The 22,244-nt window shown below is 39.3% G+C and overlaps 1 protein-coding gene across 2 annotated transcripts; it reads left to right on the top strand.

Moving 5' to 3' along the window:
* The first annotated feature begins 1,307 nt into the window (after positions 1-1,307).
* LOC107039499 (maternal protein tudor) lies at positions 1,308-22,218 on the top strand. 2 transcript variants are annotated; one of them, XM_015259136.1, is made up of 8 exons: positions 1,308-1,402; positions 1,518-2,364; positions 5,540-7,078; positions 7,892-7,960; positions 10,260-12,393; positions 14,986-15,150; positions 16,793-16,950; positions 17,457-22,218. In XM_015259136.1, exons 2-8 carry the CDS (start codon positions 1,754-1,756, stop codon positions 20,806-20,808), a joined length of 8,028 nt encoding a protein of 2,675 aa, XP_015114622.1. In that variant the 5' UTR covers positions 1,308-1,402; positions 1,518-1,753; the 3' UTR covers positions 20,809-22,218. The 2 variants fall into 2 exon arrangements, with proteins under 2 accessions (XP_015114622.1, XP_015114623.1); XM_015259137.1 differs by lacking the exon at positions 7,892-7,960.
* Positions 22,219-22,244: the final 26 nt, after the last annotated feature.

Genomic DNA, 22,244 nt, shown 5'->3' on the forward strand with positions numbered 1-22,244 from the left:
TTCTGAGATATGGACGAAAAACGAAATTTAAACAAATTGTTGTATCTCAGGAACTACGGGGTCGATCGGCTGAAACGTCCCAAAGTTGAGCTTAATGATAGTTACAATGAGCCAAAATTTCAGATTTTTATCTACAAATTTCACCGTATTTACGTTGAAGTTTCTAAAAATTAACCACCAAAAGCCCAAGGTATCGGATACATACACACAGACATGACCCTGAAAACATCATTTCGTCACGTTTCAAAACATTCTAGACCATTTCCAATCAAAATCAGAAAATCGAAAAATCGGTCAAAAACAAGGATTCCATTCGGAAGCAAAAATAGAGGAAAATGTGGAGGAATATACAGAAGTCAATGACCGAGCGCATATTTATAAATTTTATTTCATTTGTGAATAATCTCAAGTTGGTGGACAAAAATTCTTACCAACATGAATGTGGTAACTCTGTCTACGAGTTCAAAATAAAATTAAAATTTTTAATTTTAAATTCTTCTGGTTTTGGATAAAAATGTCTCTTTTTTCTAAATTAATTTTTATCTATATTACCTACCTCAACTCGTTCGATCACAGAATTTATTCAAAGAATCGTAATTCACAAATATGAAATATAATCACCATTGTGTACTAATAAAAGAAATCAAAATTTTGTTGTTCTTCTAGTTTGGGATAACAATTTCTCATTTCTCTCAATTAATTCTTACCTTAATTACGTACATCAATTCATGCAATTACAGAATTTAATCGAAGAACGGAGCATTCACAAATATCAAATACAATTTGCATTGTATAATAATAAAAAAAACGAAAATGTTTTTAGTTCTTTTGGTTTTGGATAAAAAATCCTCATTTTTTTAAACTCATTTTTCTAAATTCATTTTTACCTTAATTACGTACCTCAATTCGTTCAATCACCGAATTTATTCGAAGAATTATAATTCACAAATATAAAAAATAATTACCATTGCGTACCAACAAAAGAAATCAAATTTTTTTTAATTCTTCTAGTTTCGGATAAAAATTTCTCATTTCTCTGAATTATTTCTTACCTCAACTACGTACCTCAATTCGTTCGATCACCGAATTTATCCGAAGACCGGATCATTCGCACCTATCAAATATAATTATCAATGTGTAATAATGCAAGAATTTCCTTCCTAAATCGAATCCGCTCCCGCCCAAGTGTGTTAGCGCGACCCACCGCTCATGCGCACTACCCAAAAACTTCTGTTCACCGCTCCTTCCCCTCTCTTTGATTACACACATTCCTGACTTCGCATCTCAGTTCCCAAGAAACAATGGGTGCCTAAAGACGCCTCTGACAACGGGGGACAACAAAAGTGCCCGAAAAAAATATTCCGTCACCTTGAGAACACCCGAGACCCCCGACGAGCCTCAGGTAAGCAAAACACCCCCCGTAGCCCCGCCAAAACCTCGAAAACGCGCTGAAAATTCGCGGAAGTAAATCGCAGCCCAAAAATCTAATAAACTTTTTTCACTTCCGGCAAGTGCAGGTTCAACCATATTCTTTCCCAATTCGTTCGAGCCTCTCCTAAACATCGTCAAGTCCAGAAAAAAAATCCGAGATAGCGGTAAATTTCCCCTGCCCCCGGACTGAAAAATCGATATAACCGTAGTCGAAAACAAAAGTGTCTAGAAGACATTTGAATGTTGTGGGACAACGATATCGCTTGAAAGAAGGTTAAACTCTTCTTGAGACAGTTCCAACGGTCATCGAAGGTGGATCAAGATGACAGTCGTCGCGCCGGGCAGGGAGTTCACGATTTACGTGACCCACGTGGACACAGAGGGTCCTCTCCTTCGGGTGTGGGGACAAATCGATAAAGATGCCGCGATGAAGATCGAGTCGTTGATTGCGTCGATGAACGTGGGCTTTCAAAAGGGATTTGGGGCGATCCAGCGCGATGCACTGTTGACACCCCACACGACTTGCTGTGCTTATCACGACGATGCCTTCTACCGGGCGAGAATCATGCGCCCCAACAGTGGACATGGTACAGTACTGGTGCACTTCCAGGATTATGGAAACATGGAGACTGTTTCGTACGAGAGTATTAGGATCCTGAATGACACCCAGGAGGGAATTCAGCTCCAAATCCTGCCGCCAGTCGCCACGGACTTCATCATGGCGGATGTTCTGCCCTTCAAGGATGGGTGGGATCAGTCCCTGGTGGATCACATCAAGCACACGCTGAGGTATAATGAGATGCCGGCGGTGGTATGCTCGGTGCTGAAGAACAAAAAGAGAATGCTGAAGCTCTTTTTCAATGGAGAGGACTACTCGGAGTACATGATCAACAAGAGGATGGCACTGCCTGCTACCAGTGACGATCTGGCTAAGTAAGATATCTTGCTGCATTTGGAGTTTTCGTTTTTGATTGCGAATGGCAGCATTGCACTGTGAAAAAAAAATTTCTGCCAAATATTCAGTTACGTGAGAGGAGCATTCATTTTTTCAAAATTGTAAAATGGCTCCAATCGAGCCATTCCCACGCGAGTCTGATTAGATTTTAATTGTAACAATCATGTGGCTCTAGAGGATGACTGTTGCACATGACCATGGATGAACTACTTTCATGATTATTAATTTTTCCTAAATTTTATATTTTCTAGCGAGAAGAATTTTGATTAATTTTTTAATGTTGATAATTATTGAGGAAGTTCACTCAATGTCAGAACTAACATGATCATCTTCTAGAGCAATATAATTGACATAATTGAAACCTAATGAGGATAGCCTGGGAATGACTCGACTGGAGAAATATGGTATTGAAGTAAATACTTCTCTCAAGTTAATGGATATTTGCCAAAAAAAAATTTTTTCTTAGAGTGCAATTGTTCAAATTTAAACTAGGATTTTTTGGGTGATATCGACCGTTATGATCCAAAAAGTCAGGAAATGCAATTTTTTATGTGATTTTGTGTGTGGTAAAGTTTTTTTTTCAATTGCTCGCTAATGAAGGGATGGAATTGAATCTTTTTTTTCAAGTGTAGATATTGTTGAGCCCTATCGATCGCCATTAATTAAAATTTAATTCGTCGATTAGTTTTTTCAATTTTTTAATTTTTTAGGAAATCGTTTAGTCCACGATAACAAAAAAAATGTTCTGAATTGATTGAATGATGGCTTAAAAAGTTTATTTGGATGTCCCCTTGACCGACTTCGAAGATGAAGGCGATAGCAATAATCGTTATTTTGATTTATTCGAAAATTTTCAAAAATTTTTTTTTTTTTGGAAATCAGAATTCCGGAGATTTCTTTGAATATCATGCTTGAAATGAATTCAATCGTAGTTTGAAATGTATGTTTTAATGTCATTAAGGCAAAGTTAGAAGATTATTACGATAGCTATATTGGTTGATTTGATTTTTATGATGATTGTTGAATATTTTGAATTTTTCATGAATTTCCCTGAAACGGAGCTTTCCGATGGTTTCTTCTAATGTCATGTTTCAAATTCATTCAAGTATGTAAATAAAATTTTTCTATTAACAATCGGTTGTGTAGAAGAAGAGGGATAATAAGAATAATGATGCTGATAATGTTCAACTAAGGTGAAAAGTTAACAAAATTAGGTAAGAGGAAATCTTATTCAATTTAATAAAATAAAATAAACAATGAATTGTGCATGATAGAAGGAAATTATGTGCAAAATAACAATTCGGAAGCATGTAAGTTATTTTTGCTGATGCATTAGCAAAAATAACTATATTATATACAATACAAGAGAATTTCCTACTTGTTTGATTCTGAATGGTAGCTTTGCAGTCGTTCGACTTTAAGGTTCCAATTCTTTGGGTTAGGGTAACTAAATAACTAAACATTCGTATAACTTTGGTTCGAATTATCCTATTTCTTTACTACTGAGTTTCTGTTTCATCTGTTTCTCCGACTTCTGTCTGAGAAACAGATGAAGAAATTATATGTTTTGAATTTTGAGTGATGCAGACATGTTTTTCAAGCTTGTGTAAACAAAAAAACAAAGACTTATCGCATGTTATTCATTCTTGAATCCGAAATTGTTTTTCATTTCATCAAAGGAGTAAGACATTGCTGTCGTCAGCTTACTAATTTCCAAACTGTCATTATGCAAAAAACTCTTTCAGAACAAGTTCAACTACTTGAAACAAGTGGGAATTTGCAATTGTCTTGTATACAGTATAGTTATTTTTGCTAATGAATTCGCAGTATGCGTCTGAATTTTTATTTTGCACATCATTTCCTTCTGTCTCATATAATTAATTCATTGTGTATTTCATTTTATAGACGAACACATTTTATTAAATTAAATAAGATTTCTTTTTAACTAATTTTGTCAGATTTTTAACTTGGTTCAGTGTTATCATTATCATTTTTCTCAACCCTTTGATAAAATGTTAATAGAAAAATTGTATTCATACATACTTGAATGATTTTGGAACATCACATTTGAAGAAACCATCAGAAACCTCACTTTCAGAGAAACTGATGAAAAATTCGAAACTTTCAACAATCCTCATAAAAATCAAATCAACCAATGTATCTATCGTAATTATCTTTTAACTTCGATTTAATGCCATTAAACAAAAATATTTTAAGCTTTGATTGAAGTCATTTGATGCATGATATTCAAAAATATCCCCAGAATTGTGATTTTCTAAAAATACAAAATTTTTGCAAATTTTCAAATCAATCAAAATAACGATTATTGCTATCGCCTTTATTTTCGAACTCGGTCAAAAGGACATTCAAACAAATTTTTTAATCCATCATTCAATGAATTCAGAACATTTTTTCAATTATCATGGGACAACCGATTTTCGAAAAAATTCAAAAATTAAAAAACTAATCGATGAATTAAATTTTAATTAACGGCGATTGATAGGGCTCAACAATACCTACATTTGGAAAAACTGATTCAATTCCATCTATCCACTTACGGACGAGATCTGAAAATTACATTTGGCGACTTTTTGGATCATACTGGATCACTATAATACAAAAAATCCAAAATTTTAATTTAAACGATCACAAGGCTTCCATTCGGAAGCAATATTCATACATCTCCAGATCCATATCATTTTTCTAACTTCTTTTTCTCAAAAATATTTTCTACGTCTAGATCCCCCTAGATTTATCCTGAGAGTCACTAGATCCGCGGACACTTTTCATATAATTACCATCAAAATATAAGTATATCATTATTTTTGAGAGCTCAACTATATATCATCTTAGATTTCAATATTTACCAGAATTTCTCATCTTTTTTCTCAAGATTTTTCAGTTAGACGAACAGAATAAATATTTCTTCAAGATGTCCAAAATGCAAAAGTCTCCTGACTCTTCCCCCGACGAGCCTTTCGTTGACATCATCCCCACTAGCTTTCCCCAAGCATTTCATGAGATGCATTCTGCAAGAAATTGCATTCCCTCCACCACTCCTTCGTAAACTCACTAGTTTTCTCAAAGCCCCCTTGGAAACTTTCGTAAATCTTCAAGCTCATCCATCTAATCTCTTTCTTACTGCCTTTCCAGCCTAATCAGCGGGTCACCGTCACCCCCAGGAGCCCCCTCCAACCAGTACCGACAGAATCGTCCGAACCAGCCCCACTACCCCCCACAATCCCATCACCCCCCTCCTCACCATCTGCATGCCTCCCTCGACACCTTCAACCACAACCACTCTCAGAACCACTACAACAACAATTTCTACCAAAAGCCAAAATTCCAGAACTACCAGAACTACCCCCGCCAGCCTCAAGAGAACTGGCGCCAGCAGGCCCCCCAGCAGCCTCTCTACGTTCCCCCCCATCACTGCCCCCCCAATCCCGCCCCAAACATCAACTCCCCTCGATCCCCGGTGAAATCCACCCCGAAAACCGCCCAATCCATGGTAAACCGAGTTCTAAAGTACCGAAGGTACCCAGTCCTAGTCTCCTTCGTGGAAGATGGGCCCCTGAAGTTCGCAGTGCAGCCCGAGGAGAACCTGGAGGAGCTGACCGACCTGATGAAGCGAATAAGTTCATGTCCCCTCAAGCTGCTGTCAGAGCCCCCAATTCCAGGATCAGTTTGTCTGGGTCGTTATTCCCAGGATGGGACCCTCAGAAGAGCAGTTGTTCGATCAGTAACAGACTCCCTCCAGGCAAAAGTCTTCTACATAGATTACGGCTCCAGTGAGATTCTCTCGCACTCTGACATCTACGAACTACCCCTGGAGTTCGCTCACCCCTACGTATTCTCGATAAGATTCACCCTGAGCAGTGTTCAGTATTTGATCGTCAGTGAGCAGATGAAGAAGTATTTTCAGGAGTTGGTCGAGGGCAAGAGGATGATCCTGGACGTGGTGCCTCCAGAGGACTCGCCACTGATGCAGTATGGACACCTCTGGGACAATGACAACAACATCTTGGAGATGCTGATTGCCAGATTCCCAGGGTGCACTGAGAATTGGCCTGAGAGGAGGCCCTTGAACAGGGGAGTCAAGAAGATGGTCCATGCCTGCTATGTCGAGGGATGCAGCAATTTTTATGTTCAGCTTGATGACGACACGAGTACACTGGAGAGATTGACGAAGACTCTTGAGGAGTGCATTAAGACTGCACCTCCTGTCAAGCCTGCGTCGGTCAGACCTGGATACAAGTGCCTGGCACATTGCAGTGTTGACTCACAGTGGTACAGGGCGAAGGTCATCAGATCATCTGGGAATCAGGTCACTGTTCATTACGTGGATTATGGGAATAATGAGCTCATTTCGATCTCTGCGTTGAGGGCTGTGGGGGGAGAGGTGCTGACGAGGATCCCAGCTCTGGCGATCAGGTGTGCTTTGAATGACTTTCAGGGGAAAGGATTGCTCGAGGAGGTGGACAATCTGTTCGAGAAGATGGTGATGGATAAGGTCCTGGAGATGGTTGTGCTCGATCATCATGCGGAGGGAATTGTCGTGAAGCTGTTTGATAAGAATGTGCAGCCGCATGTGGATGTCTTTGAGGAGATGAACGGGGTTGTGCAGAAGAGTGTGATGGAGGCACAGATGAGGAGTAATGTGCAGACTGGACCTCCGGGACGTGGACGGAGGTATGTACTTTATTGCTTAAGGTTTTTTCTGTTCAATTGGATTTGTTTGGGTTTAAGAAGTGGTGAGACAGTTCAGAGTTGATGCAGGCTGTCTGGTGGGGAATTGGAGAATTACTTGGGGGATTATCTTGGATGAAGGACAACTTCATGAATATTTTCAAGTCTGAAGAAATATAAGTCATCTTACAGGCTGTGGAATAGTTAATTGTTAAAAGGAAATTCCTGAAAAAAAAATTCATTGACAATTGGTTTGAATTGCATTTTACGAAGATTGCAATTATTATTATCAAAACTTTCTAGTGCAACACCACCCGATTTCCAATGATTTTGCGGAAATAACTGCATCTATAGGTGAGATTGTTATTTTTGTTCTGTATCAAGAAAGAATATGGAAATCCAGTTGTAATGAATTTTCATTTGTCAGCCTGTCACTATTATTGCTGCATCATCTTGATAAAGATTTTTGTTTTATTGAAGCTTGGAATTAAATAGGAGATCTTTTTGTTGAAACTTTCATCAGTTATAAAAAAAAGGGCTGACATTTTGTCCTCAAATTTCTCGTTTTCCGTGTAAATGCATAGCAAACGTGTGAAAATTACATTAAAAAGACTTTTAATGAATGAAAAAAGAAAGATTTGATTCTTAAAATAAACTGTTTCACCACTTCCATGAATTCTTCCAATAAAAATTTGAATTACTCATCTTTATTATCGTTTCACTTGTTCTGATTGATTGCAAGATCAATCATTGGACAGATTCGAAAGATTCGAAGAATTATTGATTTTCGAAGTAAAAAGGATAATTGTAATGCAGGTCCGGCGTAAAAACGCAACCCCAGGGCCATCCACAAAAGTTGAAAACCAAAAACGTTAAACACCCACGGTAAAGTGATGAATGAAAAAATATACTGCAAAGTCGCCGATGCTTTTTGTATTCATTTGTGAAAGTTAATTAATGAATTCCGTAGGGAAGTGGTGGAGGAGAACAAGTGCAAAGAATCAATCCTGATTATTTTGCAAATATCTCTGAAGCTACGAGCTTCACACATAAATAACATTTTTTGTAGCCCACAAAATTCATTTTGGCATCACTCATTATCGAGACAATTGAACAATTAACAAAAATTCGTCTTCCGTGTGTAGTCTTCATTCATTGTGTAAATACGCAATTATCTCGGCAATGAAAGATTCTACGTGAAAAACTCGAGACACATTTTGCAAAGATATTTACAAGATAAACTCCAAATAAATCCACTAGCAAATTTATAAAATGAGATGCGTCAAATGAACTTGCGGATGAGTTTTTGATGAATATTTTCAGTCTTGCAGACAGGGGAATTCTTCAAGTACCTTTTCTTTTAGCTCTCATTTCGCTCTAGAAGTTGATGATTTTGCTATCCCCCTTCAATATAGATATTCATAATAAAATAAAACCTTACTGTCGGGTTTAAAAGTACAGGCCCCTGGCGCTGCAGGTCTTTTGGTTTTATAACATTCCTAAACTTCAGTATTATTTTTCTTACTGAGAAATATATTCTTGAAATCCCAAATAACCATAAGGAGGATAAAGTTGAATATAGTTTATGGATTATTATTCGATGCAAAAACAGAACACCCTCAGAAGCTGAGGCCCATGAGCCTCTGCTTTTCAACCCGATAGTAATTAAATTCATTCATTTCGTTCTATCGGCTTCGTATCTCATTACTTCTGAACATTCCTCCACACTGTTAACAAATTACTCTTGGATTTTTCAAACATGAAAAAATTATTAATTTACATGGAATTTCTATTTAAGGTGAAGGAACTCTTGAAGATTCCAGATATCTTCTGAGTCATGTAATTCATCATTTGATACCACTTTTTGCCATTCCATCCAGAGAATCAAATGGACAATTTCAATTTATGACTTTTTTTGTCAATTTTTTTGTCATCGCTTTTATCATATTTTTTCTTATCAAAAGTTATTAAAGATATTGTATTTATCCGTTCAGCTACTGGGCATTCACCAAGTTGTTACTGACATATCAGTCACTGTTCGGAATACTTAATAAAATTCCAATTTTCAAGTTCATACGATAATGAAAACGACTAAAATTTACGGCAATTCAGGCAACTACAGTTTTGTATTGTTAATCCATTTGAAATTCAATTGAATTTAATATTCCATTTTCGCAATGAGTTGAAAAATTCGGTTCCCGGATTTTTTTTTCTCCCGGAAAAATGCCCCCGGAAAATTTTCCCCTGGATTTTTTTTCTTTAGAAAATATTTCTTCTGAAAGGTTTTCGCAGGAAAAGTTGCCTCCCTCCCAAAAAAAAAACAATCGTCGAAACATTTCTCTGAAAAACCCTGTGAAATTTCCCTTGAAAATATTAAATCAGACAAATATTTAAACACAGCATCAATTCATCTTCATTCAATGTAACATCCATTGTATTTCTTTGAATGCGACAATTTCTGAAACTTACAAACAATTTCCGAACGTCTTTACATCAAAATATAATTCAAGATTAGCCACACTGTAAAAAATTATGAATTTCATCAACTTTAAAACCATTAAATTTTTTTTTCAGTTTTCCATCATAATCACGATATTTTCGTTTGATCAACTAATCGCAAATAGAAAAATACAATTTTTGTCATTACCTTTTTCATTTTGTTTTTTTCAAAGAGAAACAAAAAATTTAATTAGGAATTCTTGAAAAAACTAAGCAAAATCCTACGTGGGAAAAATTGGCAAAGAAAATTTATTTCAAAGGGAAGAATTTACGAGAAAATAATTCCGCGCATTTCTGAATGAAGAAAAAACTCCGGCCATCAAAAATTCAAGTTGTCACTGAAGTGTCACTAAATAAGAAATTCCATGAGCGTTGTGATCTCAAAATGAATTCGACTCCCCAAAATTTTCAAAAATTCTAACAGTGTAGAGCCCCCTCCACTACAAAACCATCAATACGCAGCTTGATCACCTTTAATTTGCCTCAATCAGCCCCCTAATAAACCCCCAGTAATTAAAAATCTCATGCTCATCCAGCCTTACTGCACATCTGATGACAAGATCACTCGTAAATAATAAAATGTCATAACTACCCCCCCCCCTTTAAACCCACTGACCCATTTTCACCCCCACAGCGATNTCCCCCCCCCCCCTTTAAACCCACTGACCCATTTTCACCCCCACAGCGATGAAAAAGACAGCTGGAAGTCCCCCGATTTCCCCAAAAAGACCTGTAAGGACGAGGAGAATGAGCACAAGCATCAGGATCTCCAGGCCCAACGCACCGCCCCCCAGGAGTGGACGAACGCCCCCCAGACCGATAGATTTCCCCCTCGAAACGACCGAAACGATCGACCCAGCAGGGACTACCCCCGCCAGGATCGCAATGAAAATCAACCCGAACGTTCGCCCCACGACTTCGCCCCGAGGACCTCAGACAGGTCCAGCCGATCAAAACCGATGACTCCCCCCTCTCGATCAGAGCGAAATTCCTCGATGGAAAAAGCCTGGAGTGACAAGGACTCCGACACCTCCTCCAGAAGTGGCGGAAGACGTGGGGAACGTCCCCCTCGAGGAGGAGGCACCAGACCCCAGAGAAACGACTTCCAACGCTCCCCACGTGACTCCGAGTCCAGTGAGAGCAGTTACAAGTCCCCGAGGCCATCGAGCAACTCGAATAATCCAGGAGGAAGATCCCCAAGGAACTTCAGTGGCAACAGCAGACGTCAGAACGACAACAGAGACTCCAGAAGACTCTCTTCCACACCCTCCTACCAATCCCCACCCTCCTCGAGCCCTTCCTCGCCCCCTAAACCCCAGAAACCCCAACAACTGAGGATTCCACCTCCCAATGTCACCCTGGGAGCCATCAAGAACTGTGAACTCATCCATATCGTCAGTCCCCTGGACTTCTGGGTCATCCTCCATCCTGATTACCAGGAGCTTGATGGATTAATGATGAAAATCTCTGCTATCTACAAATCAGGAGGTGAGGCGATCCCTCAAGCTTCAATAAAACCTGGAACAGACTGCATTGCTCAGTTCTCAGAGGACTCTGAGTGGTACAGGGCAACTGTGGAAGAGGTGAGTCCCTCAGGAGCTAAAGTTCGTTTTGTGGATTACGCAAATTGCGAAGTTGTCCCCTTCGACAAGATCAAGGGGATCAAGGAGGAGGTCTGCAAGCTCCCAGCCCAGGCGGTGCGAGTTAAACTCCTGGCAGCCGTTGAAAAAAACTGGGATCCCATGGAAATCGACGCATTCACATCAGCTCTCGAGCTCAAACCCCTGGAGGCGGAATTCGTTGGACTCGAGAGGAAAATTTATACAGTTCTTCTTCGAGAAGTTGTTGATGGGGTACCACAGACGCAGTACATCAACGAGCAGTACAGCAACGGTGCGGATTTGATGGGGGCCAAGGAGTTGTCAAGGAACAGAAGCAGAAAGTCGACTCAATCGAGGAGACCCAGGTCAGCACCACCGGATTATGCTCCTATGGATCAGAAGTGGAAGGATCTTGCTGTTGATCTCGAGGAGAGGCTTGAGGTCATGGTGACGTGGTCTATGAACCCTCATAATTTTTACTGCCAGTCTTTGAAGGCTGAGGAGGAGTTCAAGAAGATGATGCACGATATCCAGAGGGCTTACGTGGGGAGAACACCTGTGGAGGAGCCTCTGGAGGTGGGGACTGCTGTCATTGCTGTCTTTGCTGATGATGGGGCGTTCTATCGAGCTGAGGTACTCGAGTTGAATAAGCTCAGGGGGAATATCGTCAGGTACGTGGACTTTGGAAACTGCGCGATGGTCGAGACTAAGAAAACATTCAGGGTCGAGAGGCAGTTTATGGAGATGCCCAAGCAGGCGTTCAACTGCACTCTGAAGAATGTGATTCCCGTCAGTGGGAACAACTGGACGAAGTCGAATTCTCATGAGATCGATAAGCTTTTTAATGTGGAGAGGTTTAAGTGCTGCTTCCACGAGGTCAAGGACAATAAGTACACTGTGTCGATGATGTTTGAGGGGAAGGATCTGGCTGGGATCATGGTGGAGAGGGGTCTCGCTGATTTCGCTGTCTCTTCGAGTGTCGTGGAGGAGCCGGAAGTGGTGAAGTCGAGGGATAGTGCAGCTGTTGGGCAGCCTGAGGAGGAGGGGAGTGGTCACGAGCAGCAACCGGTGAGGATCGATATCAGCAGGCTCGAGGGACAGACTCTCAGGGTCAAGGTGTCCAATGTCGAGGGACCTGGCAGATTCCATGTCCTACTGCCTTCTGCTGGAGAGTGCGAGAAGGGAGTCGCTGATTTCATGGATGGAAAGAGTGCTGAGGTAAGACATTTTGAGATTGGAGGGTTGGAGATTTGTGTTTGAGATTTTTTTCTCAGGGAAATGATGTTTATTTAACTTTAGGATTGCTAGTGATAACATGGCATGATTTATGTTTTTTACATTGTAAGTTAGATCGGAGGGGACAGTTTTTTGTCAATTATGAGAATGTTGAGAAAATAATTAATGCGGTATTAATTATTTCAGTTACGAATAAGTATTGTGACTACTAATATTCCAGATATTCTCAATAATTCATAATTGAAAAAATTACAATGATAAATCATGAATAATTGAGCTCGAAATATCGATCCTTAATTATCGCGTAAAATTAATTGAGATATTTGATAATTAAGGAAATTGAAATGTTTGATTTAAACTAGTCTTTACTATTTTATTAGTAACTCTATTCATAAATAATTGTTAGATGCAGCGTATGAATAATTGGCCAGACCTGCTGATTGATAATGTAATAACAACTGCTTGTGAATCCTTGACTCTAACAAGCTCCCAATACATTTGTTTGTGTTGTGATGAAATGGCTGATGATGTCGAGTTGACTCGCACGATGTATGGTAAATTGCCAGTTTTTATTCGTAATTAATTCTGTTGTTTAATACCTGGAATTTGGAGATAAGTGTAGTTACTTAACATTTGTGTTATTGAGTGGAGAAATTTCCGGTTGCGTAAAGGTTTCGTGTCTAATAATTATCATTAATGACTTTTATCTCCTGATTACAATTGATTAACCGCAGAATTCTGCCTGAGCCTGCGATCATTGAGTACCTCAATCAATAATCATTACTTAACTTACATTGGCATACTAAAAATCACGTAAGAAGAAACGAAATTCAGAAGGGAAGTTCTCAAATTTATCAACTCAAATAGATGAAATAGAATGAGTAATTTTTGCAGAAAACGTCTACAGATCTTTGTCGAGGATTAAATTCTCTGAAAAAAAAATCTTTCGTCATTTTTTCCTAATTCAACTCACGTCGGAAACAGTTTGTTTATTAAGAGGCGACCCAGGTGAAATTTGAAACCCTGCAGCTGATGAAAATTACTATTGAATGACTTTTGAAGCACCGCCTTTGGAATTTAAAAGGCAGTGAGTGAAAGGGATTCATTAATATCCTCTATGCTTCCATCCATTCATTCAAGAATGAAATTATCAAAAATAGATTCAATTAAGGCCCGGGTGTACTATCTTTCGAATGTTATCTGGATTTTTTTTATCTTTCGTAATCCAAAATTGTCAATTGAGTGGTATATCATGTAGAAATTCCCACAAATTATGATAGAATGATAGCAAAAAAATAGAAAAAATTCTGAACTTTTTCAAAAAGCTTTTTTAATTGAGATTCAGAATGAGTTGAAACAAGTGGAAATTACAAATATCTGATTCGCTGTGGCAAATTATCTATTAGCTGTCATTTTCCACGGTGGATAACAAAACACTAAGTTCTCATGGGAAGTGACAGCTAGGTATCTCAATTTTCAAAACAGTGATATGTAGTCATCTGCCATTTTTATGTGATAAAAGTGTGATTAAAAAATTCTCCAAAATGTTGCAACTTTTTTCAAAGAGCCTTATTTCCGTAATAAATGTCTCTGTGCAGTGTGGGAAAAGATTTACGAAATCAGTCTTGCCCCTGTATGATATTGGGTGACAGGCCGCCGTTTGTCACCGTAAATCAGATACATTTTTCAATTTCTTGTTATTCAACTTATTCTGAATATAAATTAAAAATGCTCTTTGAAAAAATTAAGAATTTCTTCTACTTTTTTTGATTATTCATTCATAATTTTTCAAAACTTCTGCATGATGCAGGACTCGATTGACAATTTCAGATGACGAAAGATGAAAAAAAAACATCGAGATAACGTTTGAAAGATGGTACACCGGGGCCTTAATAAATTAAATTGATTTTTCATCAACCTCGCCATTTTCCAATATTGAACACCTGTTATGTACTATTTTAATGTTCAAATACTCAGAATAATCATTTTTACCTGACGTACAGGGTAAAATGGGTTGAGTACGAAATTTATCTTTTTAGGTACCCCATGAAACACTTTCAAATTTCACCTGGGTCCCACCCAAAAAAATCATAACGATTTGTATTCATTAAAAAAAGTTTGTTATGAAATAATTTACGAAATAATTTCCGATCTTTTTCGTAGGAGAAAAAATTTTTAACAAAAAAGCCCCTTAACAAATTTTTGTAACAACGCTCATTATCGAGATGTTTCAACACTTCAATTAAAAACAATGCGTATAAATTCGTTTTTTTCTCAATTATGCCATTATCTCAGAAACCAACAAATTGATAAATTTCCTCCCAACATCACTGACAACTAACTCAACAATAACTTCTCTACGAGATTGATTAATCTGAGATTCTGCCTAAAAATATGTAGAAAAGTTTTCCCAGCAAATTTCAATTTGTCCATGTGATTAATAATTGTAAAATATGTAAAACAATTCCAGAATCCCAGAATTCAATAATCATCATTCATTTTGGCGCGTAACCAAACAGTAAAAAAAATGCAGAAATATAAAGAGATTAGTAAAAAGTAGTGTGCCAATGTTAGGTGTTGCCGAAACTGTCGAAGCGTGAGGTGTTCCTTGGCTCAGGTTGTCTAGTTGAAACCAAGGGTGGATGGCAGCGTGCCGTTGTCATAAGTACCTCACGATCCACTGGCTTTGACGTCAGGCTCATTGACACTGGAGCCAAACTAGTGATACCAATGGACTGCGTGAGTTTTATCATTCAATGTGATGACATGGACGACTAAACAACATTATCCTCATCACTAGGGCTCATCTGAATATCATTAATGCCATACACATGCGACTCAACTAACGTCAGATTAATCTTCACCATTTCTTCACGTTTTCAGGATTAAATAACAAATTACAGCATTTTTCCTCCCAATTCTTTAATGAATTGGTGAATAATTCATTGTTCTGAGGATGAGTGACTCTGAGGTAGAATGTAGAAACATCATTTTTATGGGAATTTTCATCCGCAAAAATGGACTCACGATTTTTTTTACAATAGTAATTCAGTCTCAGGATCATTACAGATTTAAGGGGAGACTACTATTATGAGTTTTACAAGTCACGGGCGATTGGAGTGAGATTTTCCAAACATTGAAGATCGATTATATATGTCTAAAAATGAATTAGTGCACAAAAAATAATTGTTTATTGTTTGTTTGCCCCCCACATGTTTGAAATGTTAAAAATAGTCCAGGGCCTTTAATTTTTTAGCTACAGAGGGTTTTTTTTGTCAAAATTTTTGAAAAAATCTGTGCAATAATAATTACGAATTAGTTTTTTGAAATCCGACTTCTACACAGGCAATTCCGTTTTATTCAAAATAAAAATTTGCGCCATTCATGTAAAATATGCAGAAAAATTATCCTTAAAATATTCAAGAGATATTGTCGATTCTTTCAGAAACATTTTTCGGGATATTTTACATGAATGGTGCAATTTTTTATTTAAAAAATAACGAAATTAGCTGTGTAGGGGTTGAATGTCAAAAAAATAATTCGCAAGTGTTATTGTACACATTTTTTCAAAAATTTTGAAAAAAAGAGACCTCTGCAGCTCAACAATTGGAGGCCCTGGACTATTCTTAACATTTTAAGCGTCTATGGGGCAAACAAACAATAAACAATTAACTTTTTTACACTAATTATTCATTTTTAGACATAGATAATCGATCTTCAGTATATAAGACATCACATTCCCATAGTCCGCGATTTTTAAAACTCGTCGTAATCTCCCCTTAACAATAGAGAAAATTCTAGACTGAATATATATTTTTGTTCAAATTCCTAATAATACGAAGCAAAAATCTATTGAAACTAATCCTTGAATTTTATGCAATAAATCTAGTAAAAATTACGAAATTTTTTTATTTTGTTACTTGAACTTATGAAATTCAGGGGTTGTTTTTAATAAATTTTTCTCTGGATGTACGAATGGTGCAATTTTTTATTTAAAAAATAACGAAATTAGCTGTGTAAGGGTTGAATGTAAAAAAACAATTCGTAATTGTTATTGTACACATTTTTTCAAAAATTTTGAAAAAAAAGAGACCTCTGCAGCTCAACAAGACAAAAAAGATTGTTGTCATGATTGTATGTTACAATCATGTTGACAATAAGTGACGTTACGTCTAAGTAACAAGAGATTTTTCTTGCGAACAATTTTGTTCTCAAAAAAAGTCGCTTGATGTTTTCCTCTGACTGCCCTCATCTGAGATAATGAAATTTGGAGGAAACGTAAAGTTCGAGCATTAGGTTTTCTCAATAGGAAAGATTCGAATGAGAGTTATCACTATTGTTCGGCGATTAATATTCTTTCGTTTCGTTTTACTCTATGTAGATGCTGGCGTTGCCACCGCAACTCGCAGTTATGCAGAATCAAGCAGTTGAATGTTACGTGAAAAATGCGAAATCCGACGCTGATATCGATAAAAAGTTCAAGGCAACGGTGGGGGATAATGAAGTCATAATTCGAGTCGAAAATGTCGATAATAATAGGTGAGTTGATCAAAAGTTGATTTTGAAATTAATCTTCTGCATGACAACATAAATACATAATTATCCTAAGAATTACGAATTTATAGAAAAGTACTAAAAAACATTTTGTATTAAGATTTCATAGTTCGACAAAGAATGTTCTTTCATTTTATCTTCTTAAAACTATGAGTTTTCGAGATAATCCCCGTGGAACAATCCTATCTAAAATTTTTCCATTTTCTACATAAATTTGATCACAGAGAATTTACACAAATTGGAAACCCCTGAAAGGTTTACGCAAAAGAAGTTTCTGAATTTTTCTCATCGACGACTAAAGTTCGTATAGTCCTTTTCTCCACAGACCAAATCTATATTTTTGTTTCTTACAACTTCTCTCATAAGAACAATCTAAATTTCCACAGGAAACGTCCAAATTCTTGCAACGATTACCCCATCAATTATCGATAACTAAATATCCCCTCATTACATGCGATTCTCCCACTGAACCCAACATCTTCACCTTCCAGGCTCGCAGTATCAATCTTCAACACTTCCGGCCACAAGATCCAGCTGACCCCCACCGACCCACCCGAAACCATCTCGTCCCTCCTCCCCATGCCAATAATCCACTCAGCGAACAAAGTAACAATATCTCACATAAACCACTCCAAGAGTCTCTACCTGCAACGAGTATCAGACATCCCAGTACTGCAGTCCCTCCTGGACGAGCTCTTCAACTACTACTCGACCTCAGGACGTCCCCTGGCCCCCCAGAGGGCGCCCTCGAGGCTCTGCGCAGCCCAGAGTGAGGACGAGAACTGGTACCGAGCGAAGATCCTCGAGGCCACCCAGACAGGAGCCCTGGTCCAATACCTGGACTATGGAAACCCAGAGGAAGTCCCTTCCCACTTACTGAAGGAACTCGAGCCCCAGCACATGATCAAACCCCAGCTGTCCCTGGAGGTCTCCCTATCAGTGACCCTAAAAGGATCAGAATCAGAACAGTCAGAGGCACTGAAACCCCTCCTCCTGGACAAGGAGTTCACCGCCTCCCTCTACAACATCCGATCAAAATGGATAGTCGAGCTTGAAGACCCCCCAGGTACGAAAATAAGCGAGACCCTGGGGTCGTTGAACCTTCTCCAACCAGAGGAAGAGCCAAAGAAACTGGAGATCGACCCCTCAGAGCCAGAGGACCTGATCGTGGGAGGAAAATACAAGATAGCAGTGACCCACGCAGACAACCCAGCCCAGTTCTACATCCAACGTCTTCGAGACGTGCCGACGATCGACGATCTCCAGGAGAAACTGCAGTCAGAGGTCTCTGGCTACTCTCAGGTCGAGGGGATCCCAGAGGAGAACCTCTTCTGTGCTGCGACGTACTCGGCAGACGGTCTCTGGTACCGAGCTGAGGTAATCGATGCTGATGAGGACATTGTCACCGTCAGATTCGTGGACTTTGGTAACACAGACAGCATCACTGACATCAAGAGTGGGATAAGGCACCTGCCAGAGTCGATGAAGTCGATCAAGAGGTATGGGATCAAGTGCAGATTGGATCTGATTCCTTCTGGGGAGGAGGACTGGTCCGAGGGGACTTGTGAGAAGTTCCTGGGGATGGCGACAGCTGAGGAGTTCATTGATGCTGTGCTGATTGCAGATGGCAATCCCAAGAGGCTGGAGTTGTTCGTTGGGGATGAGAACATTGGGGACAAACTTGTGGAGGAGAAACTGGCGATCAAAGTGCACGGAGTCGAGGACATTTTCGACGAGATTGTTCACAGAGAGTTGGACCCAAGATCGGCTTTCGTCAGTCACATCAATTCTCCTAGTGAGTTCTGGGTGCAGGAGGAAAAGTTTGTGGCGGATTTGGAGACCATTGCTGATAGGTTCGTCGTGGCTGACATGTTTGGGAGGATTGAGGAAGTACAGGAGGGGGCTCTGTGTGTTGCTAAATTCCCTGAGGATCAGAACTGGTACAGGGCGAGGATTATTTCTCATGGAGACACTGGGACCAATGTGATTTACATCGATTACGGGAACTCCGCAGTTTCTACGGAAATCAGGCAGATCCCTGAGGATCTTGCTGCTATTCCTCCTCTGTCCAGGAAATGCTGTCTTCCACTTCCTGAGGGGGTGGAGCAGTGGTCTGAGAAGGCTTGTGAGGAGTTCTCCAGGATGGCTGACGATGGAGCTACGATTTTTATCCTTGAGGTGGTTGAGGAGGGAGAAACTTCCAAGGTGAAGCTCATTCTGGAGGAGAAGGATATCTCAGAGGAACTCGGGGAACTCTGTGAGAAACCAGTGGCAGTTATTGAGGAGAGGCTTTCGCCTTTGGGGGAAGAGACATCTCCGAATGTCGTGGTGAGCCACGTGGTGTCCCCCAGCGAGTTCTGGCTGCAGGCAGACTACAAGATGGCAGATCTGGATGTGATGGCAGATCATCTGGAGAACGCCCATAGCTTCCTCCCCCTGAATACCCTATCAGAGGGCACCATCTGTGCAGCAAGGTTCCCAGAGGATAACCTGTGGTATCGAGCCAAGATCCTCTGTCATTCAGAGTCAGAAACAGAGGTTCTTTACATCGACTACGGGAACTCTGCAGTGACCAGTGAACTTCGAGCTCTGCCTGAGGACATCATCAAGATCCCCCACCTCTCCATGTTCTCATCCCTCAAACTTCCTGAGGACCTCGAGTGCTGGTCCCAAGAGGCTTGCGAAAAGTTCATCGAACTAGTTGCTGACGGTGCGACTATGTTCGAGTATGAAGAGTTGGCCGAGGACGATCCCAGTCTCATCAAACTGTCTCTGAATGGGCAGGACGTTGTGGAGATTCTAGCTCCCCTCTGCAAGAAGAAACAAACTCCTGAAATTGATGAGGAGCTCCGAGAGGAAGTCGCCAAGATTCAGAACATGAGGGACAGTGTTTTCGATGAGACTTCAGACAGTTTTTTCCAGATCCAGCATGAGGTCAATGTCGAGAAGACCAGGGAGGAGATTGTCAGCAAATTCGGGGACATGATCATTCAGACTGAGAGCATCACTGAGCATGTCTCCAGCAGCACTTCGGGAATCGAAGGGACTGGGAATTCGGACCAATCATCAACGAATATTTCTGTTAAGATGGATTCATCTCCTGATGCCACTCTGCAGAAGCCTGAGGAAGGGGTTGCGGAGAGCACAGAGGCAGACACGCTGGAAGGGGCCAAGGAGGGCTCTTCTATCCCTAGGGAGCTCACAGCTGATGATATTGTTGAGCTGTACTCTCAACCACCTTCTGAGGGCCCTGATGAGGTTGGAGATGATGGGGAGGTGGGTGGAAGTAGAGATACTACTGGAGATGAGGCAGCTGTTCCAGTTGCTGCGGGAGAGGTCATTCAAGATGGTGGGGAGACAGAAGCTCCAGTTGCTGAGACAAAAAATTCTCTGGACATTCTGGAGAGCTGTAAAAGCATCACCGAAGTTTCCGGAGTGGACTTGAGCACCACAGAATCCTTGAAGGACGACAAGGAATCCCCAGAAGAAGAAAATCATCATTCAACCCTTCTGGACGATCAAACCACCCCAGACACCATCAACAAGCTCTCCCAACTCAACTTGAACGAGACTACAGAAACACCAAAATCATCCCTAACGTGCGACGAACCAGATCCATCCATCAACTCCAAAGAAAATCTCAGTATTGACTTGAGCCAAGTGAGCGTTGACGCAGACAAACCCCCAAATGGCGAAGTGCCTCCAAAGTCCCCAGGAACTCCTAAGACCCCTCACTGTGAGAAGCTAGTCTCTGGAGTAGTCACAGATCATCGAATCCTCCAACTGGAAAAGGAGAACGATGATGAGGTGCTCACTGTCGAGAAAGAAACAATCTCGAAGTAAAAAAAGTCGAAAAGTCTAATCAATCGTACTAATCAATTAAATTAAATGAAATCTCACACTTCAGTTATTGATTTAGTTTGGTGAGGAATAGGCTAAAGTCATGAACTAATGTTCATTATCACTCATTATTCTTGTTTCACTGATTCCTTTTGATTATTCGGCTTATCACTGCTGTTCAATTAGTGTAGTTCGATAGATCACTAGTTTATGAGCCACTCTTTTCTTAGGGGTTCGACCAAAGACTAATATGTGGGTTTCATCGATCAATTGATCATTGAATGGTGGGTGGAAGTGGCCTGAAGATTAAAATCAAAGACTGACATTTTTTCATCGAAACGACGTATTTTTTTTTCTTCTTTTGGTGATTACGTGAGCCGTGGAATTAGTGTCATAAAGTGGGTGATCACGTTTTCTCGAGGTGCTTCCCTTATTTTTTTTGTATTTACTTTCTTTTATTTTTTGGTAGTGGAGTGTGAAAAGAGTGGAGAGAGGAGTTTAAAATAGGCTTGAAGATTATTTCGAGGATATATTGGGGAGTAGTGGATTTAGGAGGAAAATTTTCAGAGAACTTTCCGTGGGGAATTTAATTCTCTTCAAAAATGATTTTCTGAAGTTTGTCAATAAATCCAGTAGTTTCCAAGATATTCAGGGAATAAACCACAGAGAAGACGCCTTTTATGTTTGAGACTCATCATTCTCATCACTTCACTGCAGATTTACTCGGTTCAATCATTAATAAAGCCACATTTTTTATTTTGAGAGCATGATCGGGAGAGAGAGAACATGATAGAAAGTGCCTGGAGCATTTTATGATATTTATTAACAGTTAAAACAATGATGAATTAGATATAAGTAAGAGTATGAGGAAAAATCAATTAGGTTAAACTATGCGAGAGCAGCTGCACTGCAAAATTCATGAAAAGGAACATGATTAGTACAGTAAGGATTTAAGTTTATCAACATTGAGCTCGCAGCTGAAAGACATTATTCATGATGATTATTACGTTTTTTCTTTTTTTATTCTCTCCGATCGGATTGACTTCAACTCTCTTCTCATTTTTAAAAATTTTGTTTACGACAAAATTGAAAAAGTTAAAGATACCCGACTTATTTCGCACTAATCATAAATAAAAAAACGTCGGTGATACTTGGAATAAGTTTAGTATAATTATAAAGTTGACTAAAGATTCCTTTAAAAATGTTATTGAAATACTAGTTTTAATGCGGCTTGTCTTAATCCAAAATGTATAAAACATTGATTGGTGTAACAAGTTTATTTAGTTCATGTTGGAAAACATTTCTTTATTTTTCTTGAGTCAGTTTGAAGGTTCTTTGTACACCGTCATTACTGATATAACTTTGTATACAGCTCAAATATAAATTTTGTAATAAAAAAAATGAAATTGTTAATTTTCCTAATGTGATTTTACAGCGAA

Source organism: Diachasma alloeum, unplaced genomic scaffold, assembly GCF_001412515.2.
Source record: "Diachasma alloeum isolate Michigan unplaced genomic scaffold, Dall2.0 Dall_scaffold_00300, whole genome shotgun sequence".
In the NCBI taxonomy this organism is placed as follows: Eukaryota; Metazoa; Arthropoda; class Insecta; order Hymenoptera; family Braconidae; genus Diachasma; species Diachasma alloeum.